This window comes from Acinonyx jubatus, chromosome C1, assembly GCF_027475565.1.
Source record: "Acinonyx jubatus isolate Ajub_Pintada_27869175 chromosome C1, VMU_Ajub_asm_v1.0, whole genome shotgun sequence".
Taxonomy (NCBI): domain Eukaryota; kingdom Metazoa; phylum Chordata; class Mammalia; order Carnivora; family Felidae; genus Acinonyx; species Acinonyx jubatus.
In genome coordinates, this window is record NC_069381.1 from 157496056 (window position 1) to 157521476 (window position 25421).

A 25421-nucleotide genomic window follows, 5' to 3' on the forward strand; every position below is an offset into this window, starting at 1 on the left:
TGTATCCTAGGTTTACCTTTTACTTTCCTTGTCCTCGATGTGACAAGGAGAGAACACCCTCATTGACTGTGTTAGTGTCCTAGGACTGCTGTAACACCACAAACTGATAGCTTTAAGCAACAGAAATTTAATCTCTTACAGTTTTGGAGGCTAGAAGTCTGAAATTAAAGCATTGACAGAGACCACCTCAGGTCCTCTGAAGGCTCTAGGAAAGAATCCTTCCTTGCTTCTTCTGGCTTCTAGTTGTTGCTGACAATCCTTGGCATTTCTTGGTTTGTGGCAGCATTGCTGCCCTCTCTGCCTGTCTTCACATGGGCCTTCTTCACTCTGTTGTCTTCAAATCTCTCTCTCTCCGTATAAGAACACCAGTCATGGGTTTTAGGACCCACCCTTATCCAGCATGATCTCTGCAAAGACCCTGTTTCCAAATAAAGTCATATTCACCAATACCAGGGGTTAGGGGTTCGACATATCTTTTTGAGGGGCACATTTCAACCCAAAACATAGACCAAGATCTAGTTGTGCTCAATGCAGCTGGGTGTCTTTATTTTTGGTGAACAGAGCTGGGAAATATATTAAAACAAAAACCTTTTAGTTCATTCTCGTATTTCTAAATTTAATTGTTCTTCGATTTTTTTTAACTTTTTTTTTTTTTTTTTTTTTTGAGAGAGGGAGAGAAAGACAGACAGACACAGAATGCACGCGGAGGAGGGACAGAGAGAGGGGGAGACACAGAATCTGAAGAAGGCTCCAGGCTCTGAGCTGTCACCACAGAACCCAGTGCGGGGCTCGAACTCATGAGCTGTGAGATCATGACCTGAGCCGAAGTTGGACCCTTAACCGACTGAGCCACCTAGGAGCCCCAATTCTTCTTTGATTTTATATTTGTATTTCTTTTGGCTCCCACTGAACTTCTTGATTCCTAGGGAAACTTTATCCTTTAATATATATGTGATAATCTTAAAATTGCCATATCAATGCTACTACTGAAAACTAAAGTACAGTGTGAAGGTTAAGATTTCTCTGCAGGTCCTTTTGTCCTTAGTGTACAGCCCAATAAGTGTACTATCAGAGTAATGTGTTCAAAGATTGCTTGAAATTATTTTTCTGTGTCATTAGGTTACCAATTTTATGTAATTAGGTTCATTTGTTTTAGTTTTTCAATTTTAGGTTTATTTTTTCCCTTTTGACTTTATTCTTGAAGTTGTAAAATGTGTATGTTTTAATGGTCAAAACTATATAAAAAGATATAGTCTGAGAAACTTTGCTGCCACCCATAAAAGTCCTTCCATTCTGTTACTTCCCTCCCCCAATTCCACCCTGCCCCTATAAGTAATCATTGTTTTTAGTTTCTAGGTTATCCCTCTGTTGTTTCTTTTCATAAAAATAAGCAAACATGCAGGGGCGCCTGGGTGGCTCAGTCAGGTAAGCATCCGACTTCAGCTCAGGTCGTGATCTCATGGTTTGTGGGTTCGAGCCCCGTGTCAGTCTCTGTGCTGACAGCTCGGAGCCTGGAGCCTGCTTGGGACTCTGTGTCCCCCTCTCCCTCCGCCCCTCCCCCGCTTGTGCTCTGTCTCTCAAAAATAAATAAATGTAAAAAAAAAAAAATTTTTTTTAAATAAGCAAACATGCATATGTATTCTTTAAATGTTACCTTCTTGGGGCGCCTGGGTGGCTCAGTCGGTTAAGCGTCCACCTTCAGCTCAGGTCACAATCTTGCGGTCTGTGAGTTCGAGCCCCGCGTCGGGCTCTGGGCTGACGGCTCGGAGCCTGGAGGCTGCTTCCGATTCTGTGTCTCCCTCTCTCTGCCGCTCCCCCGTTCATGCTCTGTCTCTGTCTCAAAAATAAATAAACGTTAAAAAAATTTTTTTTAAATAAATAAATGCTACCTTCTTTCTTACACCAAATGTAGTATATTGTATACTCTGTTCCGTACCTTGTATTTTCATTTAACATGTAAATGTTAAAGCAAACATTTATTTAACAGAAGAAATATATAAGATTAGCTACCTATATTTTATTGAGATAAAGTTGATGTATAGCATTAGATTAGTGTCAGGTGTACGTGCCAGTGATTCCTCATAGTTAGAATATTATTAAGGCCAGACGTCAGGCAAAGAGGAATTCTTGATGGTTTTGTTCCTTAGCCGTATTTGTCCCGGGAGCCACCTCTATACCTGTAAAATTACAAATAGAGACTGTAGTCAAGCATATGGTAGCCACCTTTAGCCAAACCCAACATGCTGTCACCCACAAATTCAAAAGGTGGCCCTCCAAAGCCTTGATATCCTGACTACAGCTCAAGAAGACACTTAGGCTAATATTGAGACTAAATGTTATGTATATATCCCAGATGACTCTAATCTCTATCAAAAGTTTTAGCAGACATGCACACACAAATTAAAGCAATGTCTGACTCTTCTCATTCTCTGAGTGAGTGGGTTTCTTCCTGGTTTAGCGGACATGGATAGTCTTGGTGGAAAACACTTCTTCTACTAGCTATGATAGTAAGTATGCTGGTCTTTTTTATTATGGGGACTATTGTTGCTACATGCTCTGCATAAAGATGTCAGACAAATTATCTCAATGATGACTGTAGGAAACATCCTATTCTTATGATGAGACCTCACGCATGCCTCCAACTCAAAAATATCTGCAACTAGGAGCCCTTCCTTTAGTGAGATAGCTCAGGAATTTTATGCCTCCCATTAGGTAGGACCTGCAATCCCTTTCAGCCTGAAGAAGCTACAGGAGATGAGACCTTCACCCTTCAACACCCTTTAAGAATAAGGACGATAAAAATCCCATAGCAGGGAATGAGACAGGGAAACTGAAGGGGACGCCATGAGAGAAAAAGCTGGGTTTTTTCCCCTTTGCTTCTTTTCTGGCTTCTCTTCCTGCTAGGACCTGCATCTCTACCCCACTTCACACATGCCTTATAATGAAAACAGCCTAAGCCCTTCTTGTAAGGGACGAGGAGTTGATGACGCTCTAGAATAAATGACATCTAAGGAAGGCCCAAGTGAGAATGACTGGACGAAACTATCATATGTGCATTGCAGGCCACGAGAGCTAGACGTCTCCACACCAAGACCCCCTGGCTCCTAGGAAGAGAACCTGAGCCCTCATCTTTGTTCTAACCATTTCTTGGATGCCTGAGAGGACACGGACACGAGACTGCCATCCTCAATAAAAAAACCCAGACCCCAAGCAGTGATGAGACTCGTGCTTCTTTCCTCTCTCAGTCTCCTGGACAGTCCATCTGTATCTGTTTGCTCTATATCTTCAATAAACTCTGCTTTCACCTAAAAAAAAAAAAAAAAAAAAAAAAAAAAAAAATTTAAAAATTTTTGTGTACACTACAAAGTGACCACTGCAGTAAATCTAGTTACTACTTTCACCGTATAGTTGACCCCCTTCCCCTATGATAACCATCAGTCTGTTTTCTGTCTCTAGGAACTCCTATAAATAATGCCCCAATGAACATAGGGGTGCATATATCTTTTCAAATTAGTGATTTTATTTTCTTTGGGTAAATAACCAGTAGTGGAATTGCTGGATCATATGGTAGTTCTATTTTTAATTTTCTGAGGAACCTCCGTGCTGTTTTCCTTAGTGGCTGCACCAATTTACATTCCCAGCAACAATGCACAAGAGTTCCCTTTTCGTTACATCCTCTCCAACTGCTATTGTTTCTTATCTTGTTATTTTTTAATTTTAGAGTGTGAGTCGGGGAGAGGGGTGGCAGGGGGAGAGAGAGAGAGAGGGAGAGAGAGTATCTTAAGCAGGCTCCACACTCAGCACAGAGCCTGATGCAGGGCTCAATCCCACAACCCTGGGATCATGACCTGAGCTAAAATCAAGAGTCAGATTCTCAACCAACTGAGCCACCCAGGCACCCCTCTTATCTTTTTCATAATAGACATTCTAACAGGTGTGAGGTTTTGATTTGCATTTCCCTGATATTCCCTATATTTTAAAATTACAGAAAAATCCTACTATAGCTATTCTTTTCTAAACAATACAACATTTTGTACAATTTATATTAAAACTCTGAAGTATTGCTTGACCTTTCACAGACTCAAAGCATTGTAATCATTATTATTATTTTCTTTTTCATGCCTCTCTTTTCACAGTCTAGCAAGTAGGAACCCCTTTTGCTGACTCTGTTATTCTTTTAATACTACCCTGCCATCCTATAAATATCCTTTATCACAACAACTAGATGGTTCAGAAGGATCTTCAGAAGGATCTTAAAATTTCCTCATGACAAGACATAGAATCAGCTACTCTCTGAGAACTTCTAGGACTCTAGTTGAAAATAGTATTAGAGATCAAAATTTCAGGTTACTGGGGACCCATCAGAATTGTGATTAGCAGAGTCCCACTGCTACTCTGGGGCCATCTTTAGCAACTGCTGAGAAAAGTATTTCTTTTTAAGTGTATCTTTTTGCATTGATTTTCTTCTAGTGTTAATACCTATTTTATATTCTCTATAACATACCTACTTAAAATTTTAGCCCCAAATTCAAACTCCAATTATATTTTTTCCTTTTTATAATTTTTTGTCATCCACCATCATTTCATAGCTACTGTATTATCACATATGATGTTTGTACTTCTTTCATAATTTAACATTTTTAGCTGAGTTTTCTGTTGGGTTCATTTTTTCCTCGTTAAGAAGACTTCTTTATATATTAAGAATATTACTTTCTTCCTAAAAGCTTTTTAAAAAAAAGCACTTTAAATATATTTGATATGTTTATACCTGTGTCTTCCTCAGCACTGTCAGTTTGTGAATTCACTTTTCATTATTTTTCTCCTATATATAGGACCCAGTAGTAAAGTGTCTTATGAAGAGGCCTAATAAAGCACACTCTTCTTTTTTTTTTTTTTTTTAACATTATTTATTTATTTTGAGAAAGAGAACACAAGCAAGGGAAGGGCAGAGAGCAGGAAGGAGAAAGAAAATCCCAAGCAGATTCCCTGCTGTCAGCTCAGAGCCCAACACAGGGCTTGATCTCACAAAACGATGAGATCATGACCTGAGCCAAAATCAAGAGTTGGAAGCTTAAGCGTCTGAGCCACCCTGGCAACCCAAAGCACACACTTATATATGTAACTTAGGGCTCTTGAGTGAATGGGTCTTCCTAAGGCAAGCCCCTTTACTGGCAGTGTTGGCCTCACAACCAAAGATTAAACACTAAAAGCAAAAGGGTAAAGAAAGAGTCCCAAGTAACCACTTGCCGAAACAGAATGTTTGGGATATTCTAAAGCTGTAGTACCTTCCACTTACACACTTGTGTAAGAGTGCATGTTTTGCTCTACTTAAAATTAGTTGACCTAAAGACAACTAATGACCTGAGCTAATATCAAGAGTCAGATTCTCAACCAACTGAGCCACCCAGGCACCCCTCTTATCTTTTTCATAATAGACATTCTAACTAAAAAGCACCAACAGATATTTCTTTTATGGTGTTAGTCTCTACAAGACAGTGAATGGCTAGATTTATCTAAACTAGTTAACTTATCTAAAGATAATACTAGTATTAGTCGCCATCCTTTAATAAAGCTACCACTGTGACAGGACCTGTCCTAAGTGGTTACATTCATTATGACTAATATCACTTATGTACTGGAAATCTTAAGACTGCTCGTATAAAATTTGCTAAGTATAACCTGTTAGTCTGGAATATGGAAGATCTCTTCCTCACATCTGAAGGAAATTATTAGACCTAATTATGTTGTAGGATTTTTATGAGAGTTGGAAATTGTGTTTAACTCAGAATCGTATACATAGATGTCTAGTAAATGGTGCTGTTTTTATTAGGTGTACTTTGTCACTTTTTGCTATCACAAGCACCTTCAGTCCACTTTTTTGTCTCCACTCAGCTGCAGGTCACACATGCCCTGGAAACAGATGTCTAAACTAGTTAACTTATCTAAAGATAATACTAGTATTAGTCACCATCCTTTAATAAAGCTACCACTGTGACAGGACCTGTCCTAAGTGGTTACATTCATTATGACTAATATCACTTATATACTGGAAATCTTAAGATTGCTCATGTAACATAAAGTTGACTTCTTGCATAACATTTGTTGCCTACCAGCTTTCTCTTTTCTTAGCAATCAGCTCTTTCCCGATTATATCTTATTTCTTAAATGTAGTAATTTCTCGTTAATGAAAGTTCATAGATGATGCATGCATCATGAATGTTCCAAGGCTACCAGAACAGAGAAACTAATAAATTCCTTTTGCCCATCTCTACAGACTCACCACCACTGCTCTTTGAGGTGTCCTCCCTGGAGAATGCTTTCCAGATTGGAGGCCATCCTTGGCACTATATCATCACACCTAATAAGAAGAAACAGAAGGGAGTTTTCCATATTTGTGCCCTGAAAGATAATTCCTTGGTAAACCATGAGTGATCAAACTTTTTAGTAGTAAATGTATATCAGAAATTCTTTATTTTCTACTTTGTATTAAGAATTCCTAAGAATTACTTTTTGTTTGTGTTAACAATTTGTAAACAATGTTAGGTACAGAAGGATACAAAGAATATAACAAACGCCTGTGTATACTACCAAGAATTTAAAAACATTAACATTTGAAAATACTTAGTGACCAAAGATTTCTCATGGGATCTCGTGCAACACATCTCCCAAGCTCCATAGTGGGAATTATTGTTGCAATATGTTCAGACTGCCTCTGAACTTGCTGGTGGAATGTGTAGTTGGTTCTGTTTTTTTCGTGGTTTGCTGCTATTTGCTTTCCAGAGCAGAACCAGGTAGAACTCTGTTGGTCACAATGTAAGCACTGAAACACTTTGAATTTTCAAGAACTTTATTTATGGCAGAATAGGAAGAAATGATAAGACATGGTAAGACAATAGAAATTTCTACTCCTTGAATTCATTTTTATTTTCTTTTTGAAAATGATTTAGGCATTGATTTATAATTTAATTTAATTTAATTTAATTTAATTTAATTTAATTTAAAGAGTGCCTAATGTGGGCCAGGCATGGCTGGGGACACCTTCCTTCCTTCAAGTTGCTTATGCTCTCTAAAGCACACATGTAGATAAGTAAGATGCAGTCTGTTAATGTACAGTAATTAAGATAAGTGCCAAAGAGTGAATGCACAGTGATGATGGGTAGAGGGGTTCCATCTTTGTTTTCTATTGCTGAGTTAGTGTAGTTTATTTCTGGAACCTCCTGATATATGAGATGAACTTAATTTTTCTGAAGCAGACTCCACTTATTCCATATCTATCTCTTCCAGCACCGTGCTCAATCAGTCACTGTTTGATTCAGTGGCTTTTAGAGTCACAGGCCTCCTTACACCACACTGAAGATCAACATAGTCTTGGGTCCAGTTATCTATTTCTGTTGATGTCGCCACCAGGGAACACTATGTATAGTGTCTTCTAGTTTCCTTCTGTCGGAACATTGTTCCCTTCCATTTTCTCATTTACCTGTCACATGTGGCAGCTCCAATGACGTCCTCTTTTACAGTGGCCTCTCTAGATAGAGGCTGTCATGACAAGTCTGTGATTTGATTATTCACCTCTCAGCCAGTGAACATTCTTCAACCACCAGGACCTGTCATAGCCCTCTTTCACTTAACTTTTCCATCCTGTCAAACCCTGTACAATTCTAGATATTCTTTTTATATAAGAACAGATAATATATATTATTGTGTGTGTGTGTGCACGTGCATGCGCGCGCACACACACACACACACACACACACACACACACACAAAATGGCTTCCAGCATCTATACCAAGCATATCTATCAAGTACTGTCCTGTAATAACTGATTATAACATCTAGTCAAATCTGTATTTCAACATATTCATAACTAATTGCCAAACCCAGGGAAAGTTTTCAATCCTTTTGCCAGACAGCTTTCTGGTAAGGACATTAATTTAAGGATGCATATGTCCTTTACTTCCCCACCTGTCAGTCAAAAGAGTAGATTACCCAAAAACACATGCAGCCAAACTGAAGAATTCAGAAAACGTTTCATAGCTTTCTATTAAACTGAGCTTTAAAATCTAGCATTCAAGCACATAATAAAAGCTGCAGAAGCTGGTAATAATGCTGTCTTATATTTAAAAGATAGTATTTCTTTTGCATGTTATAGTTATTACAATGAAGAGAATCGTCTAAAGAAAGATATGTATAGTATGTGCATGTTTGATATTAAAGGGACATCTGGAGCTAATGCCATCTTGGATATGTTAATTTTAGTGGCAGCAAACAAGGTATTTAATTCCATTGATTTTCTTATGTATATACAATATGATAATACCACCATTCCTATTAGAAATTATTAGGATACTTATAAAAATTCCTTAAAAATTAAAACATTCACTAGTACAGAATATGTGTTAAATTCCTTTTTTTTTTTTTAAGCATGGAATTCAAAAAAGTAGCCCCCACCTACTTCTCTAGTCTCATGACTGGACACCATGCATATTTTCTAGGAGCCAGAATTAAAATGTTTATTCATGTGTATGCACACACATGCTGTATGGATTAGCATTTTTGTGCTTCAGATTTTGCCATCTCTTGTAGCCATTTTGTACTCATCCTTTAAGGCTTACTTCAAGCTCTTTTTTTCATCCTGAAATTCTGCTCACTTGGGTTGAATGCTTGATAATATCCTGTGTGTGGCTTGATCACTTTGTTTTCTACACCGTCTTATTCTTTTCTGTTCTGTTTGTGTTTCTGCCTCCCTTTTTGATAATGAGATTTTGACGGCAAGGGTTATGTTTAGTTCATGTGTGGTATGAACACCTAGTGTGATACTTGAGACATAGTATCCTGTCAGTATATGCTAGTGAAATTAGTAAGTTAATATTTCAAAAATATGAGTATCTAATAGGAAAGGTGGTATCACTTCATTTTGTGTTGGAAAAATTAAAGAAATTAAATGAAATTAATGTATCCATGCTGGTATTAGTTCCCAGTGCTCCTTTGTATAAGGTAAAACATTTATGTACATATGTGATCATATATGACGGAGGTAACTTCTCTTTATTTTAATGTCTAAATGTCCTGCCATGAAATAAATCTCTCCTTGCCTAAAAGGCTAAGCAGACCTAAAAGGCTATTAGACCATTTCCTCATTATTAGAGGTTAACATCTGACTTATCGAAAAAGATTATGTGACCTGTTTCTGAGATTTTAGATTGGGTTGCATATTTATTTGTGCACTATGCACGCTTTTTGACAGTTTATTAGGGATGGGCAAGGGAAGAAGAAGTTGTAGGGGACTGCATGTGCATAATTATACAGAGTTATATAATGGAAAGTCCTTGGGCTTTGGAGTCAGAGCTGCTGTTTTGCAGCTGCAAAACATTGAGCAAATGATTTGTCCTCTTTGTGATTTTATCCTCATCAAAATGGGGGTAGTCACATGTGCTTTGAGTATTGTTAAAATCAAATGAAATGGCTCTAAAACATCTACCGCAATGTCTGACACAAAATAGATGCTTGAGATAGGATTACTGTTAGGTTGTTATTTGTGAGGCAAACTGTATGGTACAGAGCAGATGTTCTGGATTTCTCAAGTATGACTGCCCAAATTCAGTTCTTCTGCATATCCCAGTTCAACTGTTGATATTTTCTTTTCCCTGTAGCTTTGATTTACTGATCTGTCATTGATGTTAGATTTGAAAACTTATTTTATTCTCCCTTAATCTTTATTTTCAATATTTTTTCCCCAACTTTAGGCAAAAAATGGGATCCAAGAAATGGAATGTTGTTCTCTAGAATCTGACTGGATCTATTTTCATCCTGATGCTTCTGGTAGAATAATACATGTTGGCCCCAATCAGGTCAAGTGAGTATTTTTTTTAATTTTTTTTTAAGTTTACTTATTTATTTTGAGAGAGAGAGAGAGAGCAAGCGAGCACAAGTAGGGGAGGAACAGAGAGAGAGAGGGAGAGAGAGAGAGAAAATCCCAAGCAGGCTCCACACCAGCAGCGCAGAGCCTGATGCAGAGCTTGACTTCATGAACCCTGAGATCATGACCTGAGCTGAAATCAAGAACCAGATGCTTAACCAACTGAGCCACCCAGGTGCCCTTCAAGTGAGTATTTTCATTAGTTGCTTTAAAGCGAAAAGTAGCTTTTGGAAGCATTTATTGGCGTGTTTATTTTTGCCAGCTCACTGCTGACCCAATTACAGAAATAATTAGCTTGTTGTAGGTTGCTTCCTCAGAGAACCTGACTTTATTCTTTCAGCCTCCTCATTACTGTTTGTAGATATTACATTTAAATAAATTCTTTGGTGGATGATATATGGGTAAAAGGAGATTCAGATTGGCTTGTCTTCATCAGGTTTTAATTCTCTAGGATTAATGAGAGATGATTGTTTTTGGTGTAAAAGATAGCTTTAGTGCAGGAGTTGTTTGAAGTGAACCTTGTTTTGTTTTGTTGACCCACATCTACATCCAGGTGACCTTTCCTTCCTTGAAATACTCTTCATTTGGCTTCCCCGACACCACAGTTCTCCTGAATATTTCCCTCCCTCTTTGATGTGTCTTTCTTCATGTCCTTTCATGGTCATCCTCTTCTAGAGGAAGTCTTCCAGACTATAATTATTACATGTCCTCAGGATTTAGACCCTATTTTCTTCTCACTCTTCATTCCCTTTCTGCATGATTCTATCTATTCCTTTGGCTTCAAAGATCATGTGTACACCAAAACTCCAAAATTTATATCCTTGCCCAAATTTCTCATCTAAGCTCAGTCAAAAATCTGGAAGTATTCTTAACACTTTGTTACCTTCTTGTCTTTCTTTCATCATATGCGTATACTCTTGACTTTTCATATACATATACTCATGTACATTGCCCCCCATCTCTCTCTCTCTTTCCCTTTCTCTCTCTCCCTCTTGCTCACCCCCTCCCTGTCCCTTACATACACACACACACATACATACACACACACACCTGCACCATATATCCTGTGAATCCTTTGTTGTTGTTGTATTACTAAATTTTCCTAAATCCTCCTCTTCCTGCCCTTGGCCATTGTCACCATGTTGGTCAGACCATTGTCATCATTAGCCTGGACTATATTAATAGGCTACCTCCTGGACTCCAAGAATTATTTTTGCACTCTTTAAGTCTATTTTCTTCTCAGCAGTGAGAGTGATTTTTAGGAACATTAACAAACACAAAAACCTAACTAAATGGATTCTACTTTAACCTTCTTATGGCTTCTTGTTCCTGAGATAAAGACCAGCATACTTAGTATGGTCTGGAAGATCATCCTCCCACTCAGTTTACTTCAGCAGTGCCGTCATTTCAGAAAGCTGGGGGCTGTTTCCTCTGGAATGTGTTTCCCCTCCCTGTTCTGCCTCATTTCTATTCATATTTCATGCCCCAGCTTAAATATCCTTTTTTTGCAGAGTCCTTCCCTGAGACCCCTCGTTAGATTCGCTCCCCCATCACATTTTCATTGCACCCACTGTGTCATGTTCTTCTAACACAGCAATTTTAATTAGTTATCTATGTGATCATCTGTTTAAATATCTAGCTTTAGAATCAGCAACTCCATAATGACAGAGAAAGAGTCTGTTTTGCTGATATTTAGAACCCCAGCACTTGAACATAGTGCTTAGCACAGAGTAGGTGCTCCGTAAGTTTGTTGAATAAGAAAGGTATTGTCTGTCTTATTTATTCCTCATGCTTCATGATAATTAATCTACTTCTCTGGATTGATTATAAAGATGATAAAGGGACTTAATTAAATAAGATGATGAACTTTTATAAAAAGTCTTAAAATCTGTAGTTTAGCTTTATTAAACCATACTTTTAATGTTTGTTGCTACCCACCTTTTAAAAAAAAAAAAGTTTATTTCTTTTGAGAGAGAGAAAGCGTGTGTGCGTGCTTGTGTGTGTATGTGTGTGCACGTGTGAACGAGCAGGGAAGGGGCAGGGAAGGGGCAGAGAGAATCCCAAGCAGGCTCTGTGCTGACGCAGGGCTCCATCTCACAAACTGGTGAGATTGTGACCTGGGCTGAAATCAAGAGTCAGACACTTACCCCACTGAGCCACCCAGGCACCTCTCTACCCACCTTTTAGTAGTACTTTGAGTTTAAGAAAATAAGAGCCACAGAGTGTGTGCCCTTTTGGCAGGTTCTAAAAGATAGGCACTTTTAAATAATTAAGGTAATGAATTGAGTAATTTAAAATACAATCTGATTTCTTTATCTCTGGCAAAGAAAGCCTCCTGGCTCTCTCTGGCCACTGTGGCTGCTACTCCCTGCTATTCTTTTTGCTTGCATTCTAGATTTTATGCTTTAATAACATTGTGCTTTTGAAGCTTGTTAATGCTGTGAACAGATTTGTGTGGGTGGTGAGCAAATTATTTTATTTTCTCTTGCTTAATAAGTTTGATCCATAAGGCCATTTGCACTCAGAAAACCCAAATCTTTAAATATAATCCTACAAAAAAAAAGTGTTAAGTAAATTGCAGTTTTCAAATATTACTCTTTTATGAAAACTCTTAGTTTAGGCTTAGTTGCTAATCGAGTCTCTCCCTTTTTTTAATTTTAATGTTTATTTATTTATTTTGAGAGAAAGAGAGAGCCAGGGAGGGCCAGAGGGAGGAGGAAGGGAGGGAGGGAGAGAGAGAGGGACTGTGTGTGTGTGTGTGTGTGTGTGTGTGTGTGTGTGTGTGTGTGTGTGGACGAGAGGCAGAAGGGCAGAGAGAGAGAGAGAGGGGAGAGAAGGAGGGAGAATCCGAAGCACAGAGCCCGACATGGGTCTCAAACTCACAAACTGTGAGACCGTGACCTGAGCCAAAATTAAGAGTCAGACACTTAACTGACTGAGCAACCCCAGGTGCCCCAAATCCAATCTGTCATATAATTAACTCTGAGTATTGGTCATTAATATCTCATGATAGATTCAGAAGTAAAAAATGCCAATATCTAGTATAATGCCATTGTTAAAACCGAAACATTAAAGAGTTGTTGCAGGACAACAAAGATAAGGTTCTTTAAGAGTAACTTTCAGTAAGCCAGTTTGAAAGATGGCTTAAGCCTGAGGAAGCTGCTTCATTACCTACCTCAGGAGTACCTGTTGTCACAGGTTTTTCTGTCTAACAAAATCTCTGAATTTGAAGGAGTTTCTGGACACTTAAGTGATCAGACATGAACATTTCAGACTACTCAGGAGGAGAGAACTAACTCAGTGTTGTTACTGTACTTTTCATTTGTTAAGTTTTATTTCAGTAGTTCAACTTTACCACTTTGATGGTGTGTTGAGGTCTTAGGTTCTTAGAATCTTTTTTCCTTTTCAGAGTTTTAAAGCTAAATGAAGTAGAAAATAATAGTGCCCAGCATCAGATCTCTGAAGACTTTGTCATTTTGGCCAACAGGGAGAAGAACAAAGTAAGTCAGGAGTACTTTAAAATTCTTTGTATATCACTGTCTTTCTATTTGAGAATATAGTATGCAAATGTGTTTGTCTTTCGGTGTGGCTGAAAAGAACAGCACGATCCTGTAGAAATCTGAGTGTTTTTGTCTGCATAGGGAGCTAGGCTTAGCCTCATGCACAGTTGAGATTTGAAAAGAGTTGGTTATATTAAGCTGTCTTTTGCTAATTTCTGTTTCCTTTCTGGGTTTCTCTTTTAGTTTTTATTGATGAGTTATCGACCTTTGGGCTTAATTAATTGTGCAAACTTGGAGTCAGTTGGGTTAAATATGAATCAGAAATCACATACCATGCTTTAACTCCAGGTAGTTGTTTTCTTTTAGTGTGCAAATTAAGAGCATGAAGCAAATTATGTGGAGAGAAATTTCTAAAAGCAGATCCACTGCTTTTGGTATTTTATCCATTAATTTATGATAGTAAAGTATTTTTGCTAATAGGAGGATCAGAAATCTGATTTAGAATTTTCTCAGTAGAAGAAAGAATTATGGGTGTTGGAGAAGGGTTGATTGTTTAACCAAATTTAATACAATTTTGCTATTTGCTGTACATGATAGGACTCATCATATCTTTTTATTTGTCTCCATATGATAGAATGAAAATTTACTCACTGTTACAGCTTCTGGACGGGTGGTGAAAAAAAAATTTAACCTTCTGGATGATGACCCAGAACAAGAGGTATTACTTTAGCCAGACATAGCAAACCAAATGAGTGTGTACTAGCCCTATGGTTTTTAAATTATGCTTCCCAAACTCTGGGGTAGAGGTTCGGGGTGAGCAGTTCCATACAGACTTCGTTGGTAGGATTGTGCGTGCTATTTCAACCAATGCGTCCCCATCATCTGCTCTTCTCATATTAGAATTATTCATAAGATTTTGTTTGCAGAAAGATTTATAGAGCCAAAATAATTTGAAAACACTACTAGCTTATTGCTTGTTAATATATACAGGGTTTTTTCCTTTTTTAACGTGCACACTTTGTAGGGAAATATATCCTGATGACTTTATGGCTTTTCCTTTACAAGACACAGATATGTTTATTAATGATCGTGGGCCAGGGAAGAAGGGTGTGAGGGTGTGGTAAATTAGTTCAGCCTGTGGCCTGAACTTGACATCGCCAGCCACTGAGCTAATACATTTTTATCCTTTTCTTTTAAAGAGGCATTGAAAGTTCTTATGAAATCAACTGGCAGTGATAATGCTTTGAATATATAACCATTGCATGAATACAGAGTCTGTTTAGACCAGATAATTGTATTCGTTCTGTGACCATTTCTAGGTAGAAATATTAGAGTAGCCTTCTAAGGATAGTTTTTGAAAATCTTTTTCAAAGGTTAGAGGTTTCCCAGTATGTGGCTGCACTCCAAAAAGTATGTGGCTGCATGCCATATATATATGGCAACAATAATTAGCAAGGAGAAGGTGGTAGCAAAAAGAGAGATAGTCTCCATCAAGAGCTTAGAAAACAAGGTTTAGCCTGCAAAGGAAAAACCAAAAGGGATTGTAACTAAAAGCTATAAAATCACTGACACCCAGGCAAGAAGTCACTCTTTGAAGTTTGACCAAGGTAATATTAAGGCAAAAAAGTAAATAAAGAGGAACCATGTATAATAAATCTGATAAAGTTTTATGTTATGGGTAGTAAAGGCAGAAAATATAAGTGGATTAAAAAGTAGTTTTACCAAATGTAAGGATTACCAAATCCTTCATTTACCAAATGAAGGATTAGTACGTGGTGGTTAAAAGAAACTTGTGCCTGCCAAAATGTGCCTTCCTGTAGCCCATCCTCGGATGGCTGGCACAGATCTGCTTCCCCTGTGAGGCTATTGGAGTCCCAGGTTTTCTTCTTTAAACAGAGTTCTGAGGTTAGATTTTTCTCTTTACCATCATTAGTCATTTCCAAGAAATATCTCTTATCCCAGTTCTGTTCTGTGGGTTGGATTTCAGTTCCTAGTTAATATTCTTCCTCAAGTGTAAGCAGCCATTTTTACTTTTTTTTTAGAGAACCAAAAAGAGTTAAAAAAAAAAAAAAAAAAAAAAAGATGGCAAAGAGAGTCATAAATAGTATGTGATAGGTCATCAGTTCTTCCTGAAATGACTTGTGATTTTTCTGGTGTAAGACTCTTGTGACACAGTAGGTAGTTTTTAGGTTTCAGAACTGAGCTGCATATATTTAGTACTATCTGGGAACCAGTGAACACACACGTCAGAGGCAGCAGTTGAACACCTCTTTGGAACTTGGAGAAGTTCTGGGTTGCTGTCATAACAGAGAATTTCAATAATACTTTGGCCAAGATCTGCATAGACTTGAGTCTGTTAGAATCTGTGGGATGCTGCTTAAGTCTTCAGAATCTTGTGACTTTTACTAGGCATAAAAGTAGAGACACATTTCTACTTATGCTCTCACCCATTCGTTCTTCTTTCCACATTTTTAAAATAAGAAAGATAATAGAAGAGTTAAACTATGAACAGGAATAATCCTAAGTGGATAACTGGATTTTGCCCCTTTTTCCTCTACCTAACCCATCCGTTCCCTAAGACTTTTAAAATTGTGGACTACGAAGATGAGCTGGATTTGCTTTCTGTGGTAGCTGTTACCCAAATAGATGCTGAAGGAAAAGCTCACCTGGATTTCCACTGTAATGAATATGGAACTTTACTTAAAAGCATTCCACTAGAGGAGTCATGGGATGTGGTGAGTAGAGTCCGTGGAATTCAAAGTTGTAAGAATTTTCTTCATAGGTGACATTCATTGAAACACGTGCTACTGTGTTCATGTCAGTCCAGGCTCGCCTGTACCAATGACCACATCAAAGAGGTATCATCCGACCGGACAAAAACGAGTACTTCTTAAACCTTCCTTCCCTAGGAACTAGAGGACGCCTCCTTTCTGGAGGCCCTAAAGATAAAGTTTTATGTTTTATTCTGAGACATGCTGTTTATTTCCTTACCATAGTCTTAGGTTTTCTCACATTTTATAAGTTTGATAACATTTTTAAAAATAGAAGCGTACTGTGTTGAATCCCCCCAGTTATTTAAGAGATGATATCTAAGCATGTAGGGTTTCTAGGCACTCTCAGAAATATCTGTTTACTTTTTTGATTATTATAGAATATAAAAGTTATAAGGAAGAGTAGCTGCCATTTTATCCAATCATTTGTTTTATCAAATATCTGAGAGGTTTAGCAACTTGCCCACTCTCACACAGTGAGATAGAGTACAGGCAATGGAATCCAGGTGTTCCGACTCTTAAGACCAGGGTTCTTTTTATTTTCAACATTTCATGTAATGCCTGCCTCATAAGGAATCTGCATGTTCATAAATAATGACAATAAACTATTTCTAGCAACTGTTTTGCTTCCATGTATATATTTGAAGATCTCTAGCATAGGTGCTATGACATTTTAGTGACACAGTTGTGAATATGGTTGTGTGAAAAGGAGATTTCATTTGGCTGTGTTTTCATTCCAGACATACAGCCATGAAGTCTACTTTGACAGAGACTTGGTACTACACATAGAACAGAAACCCAGCAGGGTCTTCAGCTGCTACGTTTACCAGATGGTATGTGACCCTGGCGAAGAAGAAACAACAAACAGAAGTTGTGAAAAGGAGTGAGATACTTTTAAAACTTGAGATGTAACTCATGAGACTTTTAGCCACATATCCAAGCAACTATGTTCAGTCCTCCTCTCTGTTATCTGTGTAGCAAGTTCTCCAGTATTTTCTAGAAAACATCTTGTATTGACCTCACATGACTGTGACTTCTTTTTTAAATTATTGCCATACAAGTGGTAAGGACTTCATTTTATGGAGAGAGTTTTTTAGAATGACATCCCAAGAAGTCTAGCATTTAGAGCTTTTAGCTAGGTGGTGATGCAAATATCAGGTGTTGGGGAGCACAGAAAAACAAATTGGTGCCAGTTGTTGGGAGAAGGTTACTGATGGAGAAGTGTTAAACATGGTTCTTAAAGGATGGTATGGACTTTTGATTGGTAAGATGATGCAGAAGAGACAAAAAAAAAAAAAAAAAAGACGTAAAGGATTCAGAAAGAAATGCTCCATCCTGTATACCAAACTTTGCCTTAGGGTGAGAAATGAGATCCATAATGTGAAAGAATACCTTTGAGCCAAAAATGTGTCATCATGTTTTTTTAATCATATATGTGTATATATGTATATGTTTATATTTATATGTAGCATTAGGAATTGGTTCTAGTTCTCAGATGATCTTTTCTTCCATGGTTTTATTCTCTTGGCTTGGTGTTCCCATTGGTTATTTACATTTCTATCACAGACTAATGTAAAAGATTCCAAGCAAAATTTAAGTGAAAATTTTTCCTGATATGTAGCCCGTTTAGCTCTGAATATATCTAAGAATGTTGTACTCATTTCACCATTCTGTTTATTTGGTAAGTTTCCCAGTTCTGCTTAGGCAGTATTTTCATACCTATGCAATAAGATAAAAGTATCCTGGATCCCCCCAGTTCTGTTCCTTGTGGAAGAGTAGATAAAGTCTCAATTCCTACTAGCTTGGGGACTGACTGATTAGCTAGAAAAGGCTTCTGACTCTGGCTTAGTTGTGAAACAAGTATTTTTGCTTCTTTGTTAGGACCAATATAGATATAATCCTTGAACTCAGATAATCATTCATCAGATTGTTAAATAAAAGCGATATAAGTCTTGGGAGAAAATTGTTTCTTTTTGCTTCCTGTTTGAGAAATCCGGTTGCTGAGATCCACACGTTCAGCACATTTCTCTGATTCAGCCTCAAAAGAAGAACCAGTAAAAATAGAAGGGGAGGAAACAGCAGTGAAAATCATTGCTGAATCAAATTTAAGGTTAAAATATGGGATTGTAGCTTGGATAATTTGCATTAAAACCCTTTAGTTTTCCCTTTGGTTTTGGCCTGACCCCATGTTAAGAATGATGTGAATTCTGCCCTTTTCTGCCCTTGAAGTTTGCAGATAAATGTCAAGCTAATTATGATCAATAGTGCTGAGGAGAAAAAGGTGTTAACCTATTCCAGACATCAAGAAATTAGTAGCAGAGTCCATAAATTTAAAAGAAATAAAAGGAACAAACCTAAAACTATCTTTTGTGCAATAGGTAAGATTGCTAACATTTTAATAACAGAAAATATTTATATGTGGCCAAAGATAAATCTTTTTGCGTCTGACCTTAAGTGTAATAACCATTTGGGCAAGTAGAAGTGATTACCTTGTGAGCAAGGTATAACTATCTTCATATATTAATTCTAATCCTTATATCTCTACTACTGGAAAAATCCATTCTTGTTTTATGCATATTTAATATAATATTTGAAGCTTTCAGAGCATTTTAGAGACCTGATTGTGGTTACAGAGCAGTTGAATAATTATGATGTACTGGATATTGCCCCAAACTTCCAATTAGACACTAGCTATAGCTAAACAGTCATGCCCAATGAATTTACATCTTGAAAAACAAGTCCAGTAAGAGGGAATAGATTAAAATACCAGAGAAAAGAAAGAAACCAGTGTTGTAAGGGTTTCAAAGCAGATGCAGTGCTATGTAAAAGCTGAAAGCCTATTTTCCATTTCCAAGAGTGTTTCAGAAAAGGTTAAGACTTCAGTCCTGTTTGATTTTTTTAAGAAGAGGTTTATTGAGTTTCCCCATCTCCTTTAAGTCACTCTCTTCTTTTAATGAAATGATAGGAACTCATCTGCTCAGAAAGGCATCTGAGAATTAGCTGAGATTCTTGGCTGCTTTTTAGGCTGGGGGCAGGAGTGGGTGGGTGGCTAGAATACTTCTAGTCTAGGTATGAACTGACCACTGAGAAACTCCGCATGTTTCACCACTGCTAAAGTCAGACTAGACCAGGATCCTTATGCCGTATCAGCCGGACACTTTCACCTCAGTGTAAAAGACCAAGGTGGGGGGGAGGGGGAGGTCAGTTGTGGGCACTGTAACAAACAGAAGGGTTATGCCCCAACTGGAAGGACAAGCTGTTCCTATTTAGGTTCAGCTGATTGTGACATTTTGTGGGAATGTGGGCTGCATGACTTTTAACAAGATGGTTGATAAAAAGATGCCAAATGATACAGAAGATAGTAAAGAATGTGGGAAATTTACAGATAACACACACAGCAGGAGACAGTACAGCATGCTTCCCAAAAAAGTGTGGGTGTCCCAGCCCCCCATAGTGGCATCGCAGCTGTTCATTCCGCCACCTGCCAGCCATGACACCGCCATTCTCTTGGGGTGGAGGGACGTGGCGGTTAATATCCTCCTGGCCCCACCTCAACCCCCACTCTCTGCCTGACTCTTAGAGTCTTCAGTGGTGTGGCCCGCCTACCTAACAGGCACTACTGATAGGCATAAAACATTATGGGCAACGTTTCTGAGTGTTTAATGCAAAACTGAGGGAAGCAATTTAGCTTCTTCCAGCAGGTCTAGATATTAAGCTGATGAGAAGCGTATTGCTACATTTCACTCCTTGTGATGCTGTGTTCTCACAGTATCGAGGCAGCAAGATTATCCTTCTTTGACTCTAAAACGTTTCTCTCAACTCTGAGAGAAAACAAAACAAATCCTATTGTAGTTGCTGTTTGAACTGCCTAGTGAGGAGATGATGTTCTATTTAAACAAATTAAGGTACTTGACATTCTTCCACCAACTGAATGTTTTGTTTCTTGTACATATTTTTTAAATGGTAACTTACATTTATTGACTGCTTTCTATCTACCAGTCACTGTGATAACATGTAAAATGAAATGGTTCACTCAACATTCAGAATAACCATATGAAGTGTGAAACTACTGTTATCCCTCCACATTTTGTAAATGAGTATCATGAGGCTTATAGAAGTTACTTTGCCACAACTAATAAGTGCAGAGATAGGAAACACATCCAGATTCTTTTGACACAAACTTATGCCAGATTTCCTCCAAAGCTCTCAAAAAGCAAATCATGTTACTTTATCTCATATAAAGCATACCAATAATGATAATATTAGGTACAAGAAAATACTTAGTGTTTTTTTAATGATGTCTGGATATCCAAATTTTGGACAAAGTTTGGATGAAATACAGTTGGCCTATTCACATATATAACGTGACATAAATGATGGTTCTTCATTCAGTAGTTAAAAGTAATTCTTTAAAAAGGTACAAAATATGGTACTCTCATCCTGTTTGTGGTAATAATGAACACCAGTATTGGTAACGATTCATAAGTTAATTTGACTTCCTTTTTAATAATCTTTGTATTTCTTACCTTTCTTAACCATGTCTACATATGTATCTAACTTTTAGAATTCTAGGGAAAATTCTGGGGCTAATTTCTGGTCCCTGTGTTGCTACAGAATCTTACAGAAGGAATAATTTATTATAGGCAAAGGATATATATTAGAAAGATAAGACCAACTGAGGGCTTTTCTCCATCATTTTATAATGAAACTTTTCAAACATACAGAAATGTTGATAGAATTTTACAGTAAATACCCAAATACCAACTTCATGGATTCTAAATTTTACGTGTTTTATTACTATCTATCCATGTTACTTTTATGATGCATTTCAAAGTAAATTGCAGACCTCAGTATACTTCCCCCTGATACCTCAACATGCATACCACTAAATAGAGTTTAATGTTCAGTTTTTAAAATTTTTGATGTACATTTACATGCAGTGAAATGCACAAATGTTAAATATAAATTTGCTGAGTTCTTGCAAATGCGTACATCTGCGCAACCCAAACCCTTTTCAAACTTTAGAACATAGCACTCATTCCAGAAAGTTTCCTCCCATTCCTTCCCAGTCAATCCTCACCACACCTATTGGGGGTTAACTACCGTTTTGATTATTTTGCCTCACAGATTAAATTTGCCCATTCTAAAACCTTATATGAATGAAATCATACAAAATGGAATGCTTCCTTCATTCACCATGTTTTTGAAGTTAATTCACTTTGCATGTACCAGTGATTCATCCCTTTTTATTGCTGACCAGTCTTTTGTATGAATGTGTCAATTTGTTTTTTCCAGTTTTCTGTTAATGGACACCTGGGCTGTTTCTGATTTTTTTTTCTTTTTTTTTTTTTTTTACTATTGTGAATAAAGTGCTGTGAACATTCTTGTACACATTTTTTTGCGAACATATTTCTTTATTCCTCTTGGGTAAACATCTAAGAATGGAATTATTGGGTCCTAGGTAGGAGTGTGTTTAGTTTAATAAGCAATTGCCAGATCCCCCCCCACCCACCCACCCCTGAAGGATTGTATCATTTCACATGCCTGCAACAATATGAAACTTCCAGTCATTCCACATTTTCTCCAACATTTGTGGTTCTTAGTCTTCTTTATCTTAGCATTTGTGATGGGTGTATAATCATCTCTAGTTGATACGTAGATTGTTTCTACTTGCCTCTAGCAGCCCTTTCTCAGGTCACCCTCTTTATCTTTTTTAACCCCACCCCCATCCCACCAGGAACTGCTGAAAACATTCTTTCTTTGTGATAATAATTAAGATAACTCAAAAGCCAGCTTGCATTATTCTTTCTCAAACATAGAATACATTCTCATCAAGGAACCCTGTTTCCTTTAATGAGGACTAACAGAACAAACCTGGATTGCTAAAGGCTTATGTTAGACCGTTCTACGTGACTGCTGGAGCTGGACAGGATGGCACCAGAGAAGAGGCTCCATAAAACATTGTAATAAAAGCAGAAAGTGATTTTTTCCTTTAAAGGCTGGGAGTTCATGTTATTTGTAAATCAGATGAATTTTTGCTATAATATGATATTAGTATTAAATAACCTTTATCCTTTCCCTAATAACTACATTGATGTGGGTTATGTATTTTCTTTTGAGAGAGTAGGGGAGGGGCGGAGAGAGGGAGAAAGAGAATCCAAAGCAGGCTCCTCACTGTCAGCACAGAGCCCAATGCGGGGCTCCAACCCACGAACCGTGAGATCATGAGCTGAGCCAAAAACCAAGAATTGGTTGCTCAACCAATCACTCATCCATGCACCCCCTCAGTGTGATTTTGATTTATATTTCCTGATAAACTAATGATGATAAGCATATTCAGGTGTGTTTATATGCCATGTATAAATTTTAAATTTTCTTAACATAGATTTTTTGAGGCATAATGGACATATAATAAACTGCACACATTTAAATTACACAGTTTGGTAAATTTTTTTTTAACTTTTTTAACATTTATTTGTCATTGAGAGACAGAGCATGAGCGGGGGAGAGGCAGAGAGTGAGAGAGACACAGAATCCGAAGCAGGCTCCAGGCTCCGAGCTGTCAGCACAGAGCCCGACGCGGGGCTCGAACTCATAGACCGCGAGATCATGACCTGAGCTGAAGTCGGATGCCTAACCGACTGAGCCACCCAGGCGCCCCAAGTTTGGTAAATTTTGACATGTCATGTATACACCCATGAAACCATCACTACAATTGAGATATCAAACACATCCATCACTCCAAAACGTTTCCTCTTGGTTCTTTGTGCCACCCCTCTCTTGCCTTTCTCTCCTGCCTTCCCAAAGCAGCCACTAATCTGTTTCTGTTGGTTTAGGTTAGTTTGCATTGTCCAGAATTTTATATAAATGTAGTCGCACAGTAAGTACTCTTCTGTTTTTCTCCTGGCTTCTTTCACTCAGTAGAGTTATTTTGAGATCCATCTGTATTACGTGTATCACAGTTCATTCCTTTTTGTTACTTAATATTACTCCACTGTGTGGTTATAACCACAATTTTTTACACATTTACCTGTTGATGTACATTTGGGTAGTTTCCAATTTGGGGCTACTGCAAACAAAGCTACTGTGAACATTTAGTACAAATTCTTTGTATGGACATAATGCTTTATTTCTGTTGGGAAATACCAAAGAGAAAATGGCTGGATCCTGTGTTAGGTATATGCTTAATTTTTTAAGAAGCTTACAAACTGTTTTACCAAAATGGCTATGTCATTTTATATTCCCATCATCCCATCATCAGTACATGAGAGTTCCAGGTGCTCCATATCCTTGCCAACACTTGTTATGGCCAGTGTTTTTAATTTTAGACATTTAGTTTAGGTTTTACATTACAATTTTTTAAATTTATGTTTATTTTTGAGACTGAGAGGGTGCGTGTGCGCGTGTGAGTGGAGGAGGGGCAGAGAGAGAGGGAGACATGGAATCTGAAGCAGGCTCCAGGCTCTGAGCGGTCAGCACAGAGCCCAATGCGGGGCTCAAACTCACAGACCACAAGATCATGACCTAAGCCGAAGTCGTATGCCCAACAAACTGAGCCACCCAGGTGCCCCAAGTTTGGGTTTTACATTTAGATCCATAATCCACTTTTTGTTGATTTTTGGGTACGGTGCAAGATATGGATCAAAGTTCTTTTTTTCTATATGGGTATCTAATGCATAGTGGGTAGCATTTGGTCTTTCACCATTATGTATGATATTAACTGTTGGTTGTTCATAGCTGCTCCTTATTAATTTGAAGAAGTTCCCTACTATTACTAGTTTTCTGAGTTTTTATTGGATATAGATGTTGGAGTCTGTCAAATACTTACTCTGTTGAGGCAACCATATGGCTTTTAGTCTGTTAATACGGTAGGTTACATTGATTGATTTTTTTTTAAACTTTAAACCAGCATTAAGTTCTTGGGGTAAGCGCACTTGATACCTCTAAAGTTCTAATCATATTTTAAGTCAGACGGTCTCTGCAGTTCTACTTTGTCACATGTGTCATTTCCACAACAACAAATTCATAAAATTTACCACTGTATTGGCACCGTGGTACATGGTAATCATTTCAAGTTCATTACATTTAGATGGCTTTCTGCCTTTACAAATAATTTCCAAACACTTTTGGACCCTTTGCCAAATACTTCATTCTCATATAAACAGAATTTAGCAAGTTGGGACTCAACAGCATTGGAGAAGCTCTGGGTATGCTGCCAGCCTCTCCGTGTCTTACCTCAGTCCAGAAAGTTCATATACTAAATAAAATTATATCTGAGGTAGAAAAGTCAGTTAATACCTGCTGTGACCCCAATTAATGCTTTGAACCCATTATAGTTCAATATACTTTGAAACCTTGGACCACCGCAGAAGTGATGAAACTTACAGTGAGCTAAATTCACAAAGGTGACAATCCGTGAAATGAGTCATATGGAGGACAATCTACCTTCTCCGGTAATAGGCATCCATAAATTGATCTCTCAAATGAAACTTTCAAAAGAAAATGATTTATCAATAAATTCTTTATCAGTTCTTTCCAGTAAAAGTTTTAAGGCTCAATTAAGGATTTTAAATTTTCTCTTAGGAGGGCACCTGCTCAAGCAGACAATCATTTCTGAATCCTATTTTAAACACCATTTTTTCTTTGAAAAATCACAAGCTCCAAGGGCACAGCTTTTCAAGCTTCCTCTGTAAGAGTAATAAGACTGGTTAAAGCACGTTAAAAGAATTACAATTTAAAAGCCATTCTAACACTTAATTTTCCTGTCTGTAATCTGTCTTTCTCTCTGTAGAGAGCAAAGTCAGTGAGAGTTAAAGCATTTCCAGCTCCAACCTCTCCCACATCTAAAACCTCAGATTTTACACAGTAATGACACAAGATCTGCTTGAAGATACGCTGACTGACACTATCATGAACTTAGAGGTCCTTGAGACCACTACCACATCTAATAGAAAGTCCCAAATATCTCAGCGTGCCTGGGTGGCACAGTTGACTGTCTGACTCTTGCTTTCAGCGCAGGCCGTGAACCTATGGTTTGTGAGATCGAGCCCCATGCAGGGCTCTGCGCTTACAGTGCAGAGCCTGCTTGGGATTCTCTCTCTCCCTCTCTCTCTCTGTCTCTCTCTCTCTCTCTCTCTCTCGCAAAATAAGTAAGTAAACTTGGGGCGCCTGGGTGGCGCAGTCGGTTAAGCGTCCGACTTCAGCCAGGTCACGATCTCGCAGTCCGGGAGTTC

At 37.9% G+C, this 25421-nt stretch overlaps 1 protein-coding gene across 7 annotated transcripts in view; it reads left to right on the forward strand.

The window, feature by feature from the left end:
- The window catches only part of DCAF17 (DDB1 and CUL4 associated factor 17), a 58931-nt gene that overhangs the window by 14528 nt on the left and 18982 nt on the right, over positions 1–25421 (forward strand). For 3 of the 7 annotated variants that reach the window (XR_008295431.1, XR_008295428.1, XM_053215269.1), the window contains 6 exons: positions 6275–6417; positions 9745–9854; positions 13327–13417; positions 14052–14135; positions 15997–16152; positions 16929–17021. Coding sequence is in view for 3 of the 7 variants with exons in the window: in XM_053215269.1 (XP_053071244.1) it covers positions 6275–6417; positions 9745–9854; positions 13327–13417; positions 14052–14135; positions 15997–16152; positions 16929–17021 (677 nt within the window). In the remaining 4 variants the exon portion in view is untranslated. Of the gene's footprint in view, positions 1–6274; positions 6418–9744; positions 9855–13326; positions 13418–14051; positions 14136–15996; positions 16153–16928; positions 21578–22007; positions 22186–25421 lie in introns of those variants that run through there. The other 4 variants (XR_008295429.1, XR_008295430.1, XM_027055506.2 and 1 more) reach the window with 4 other exon arrangements.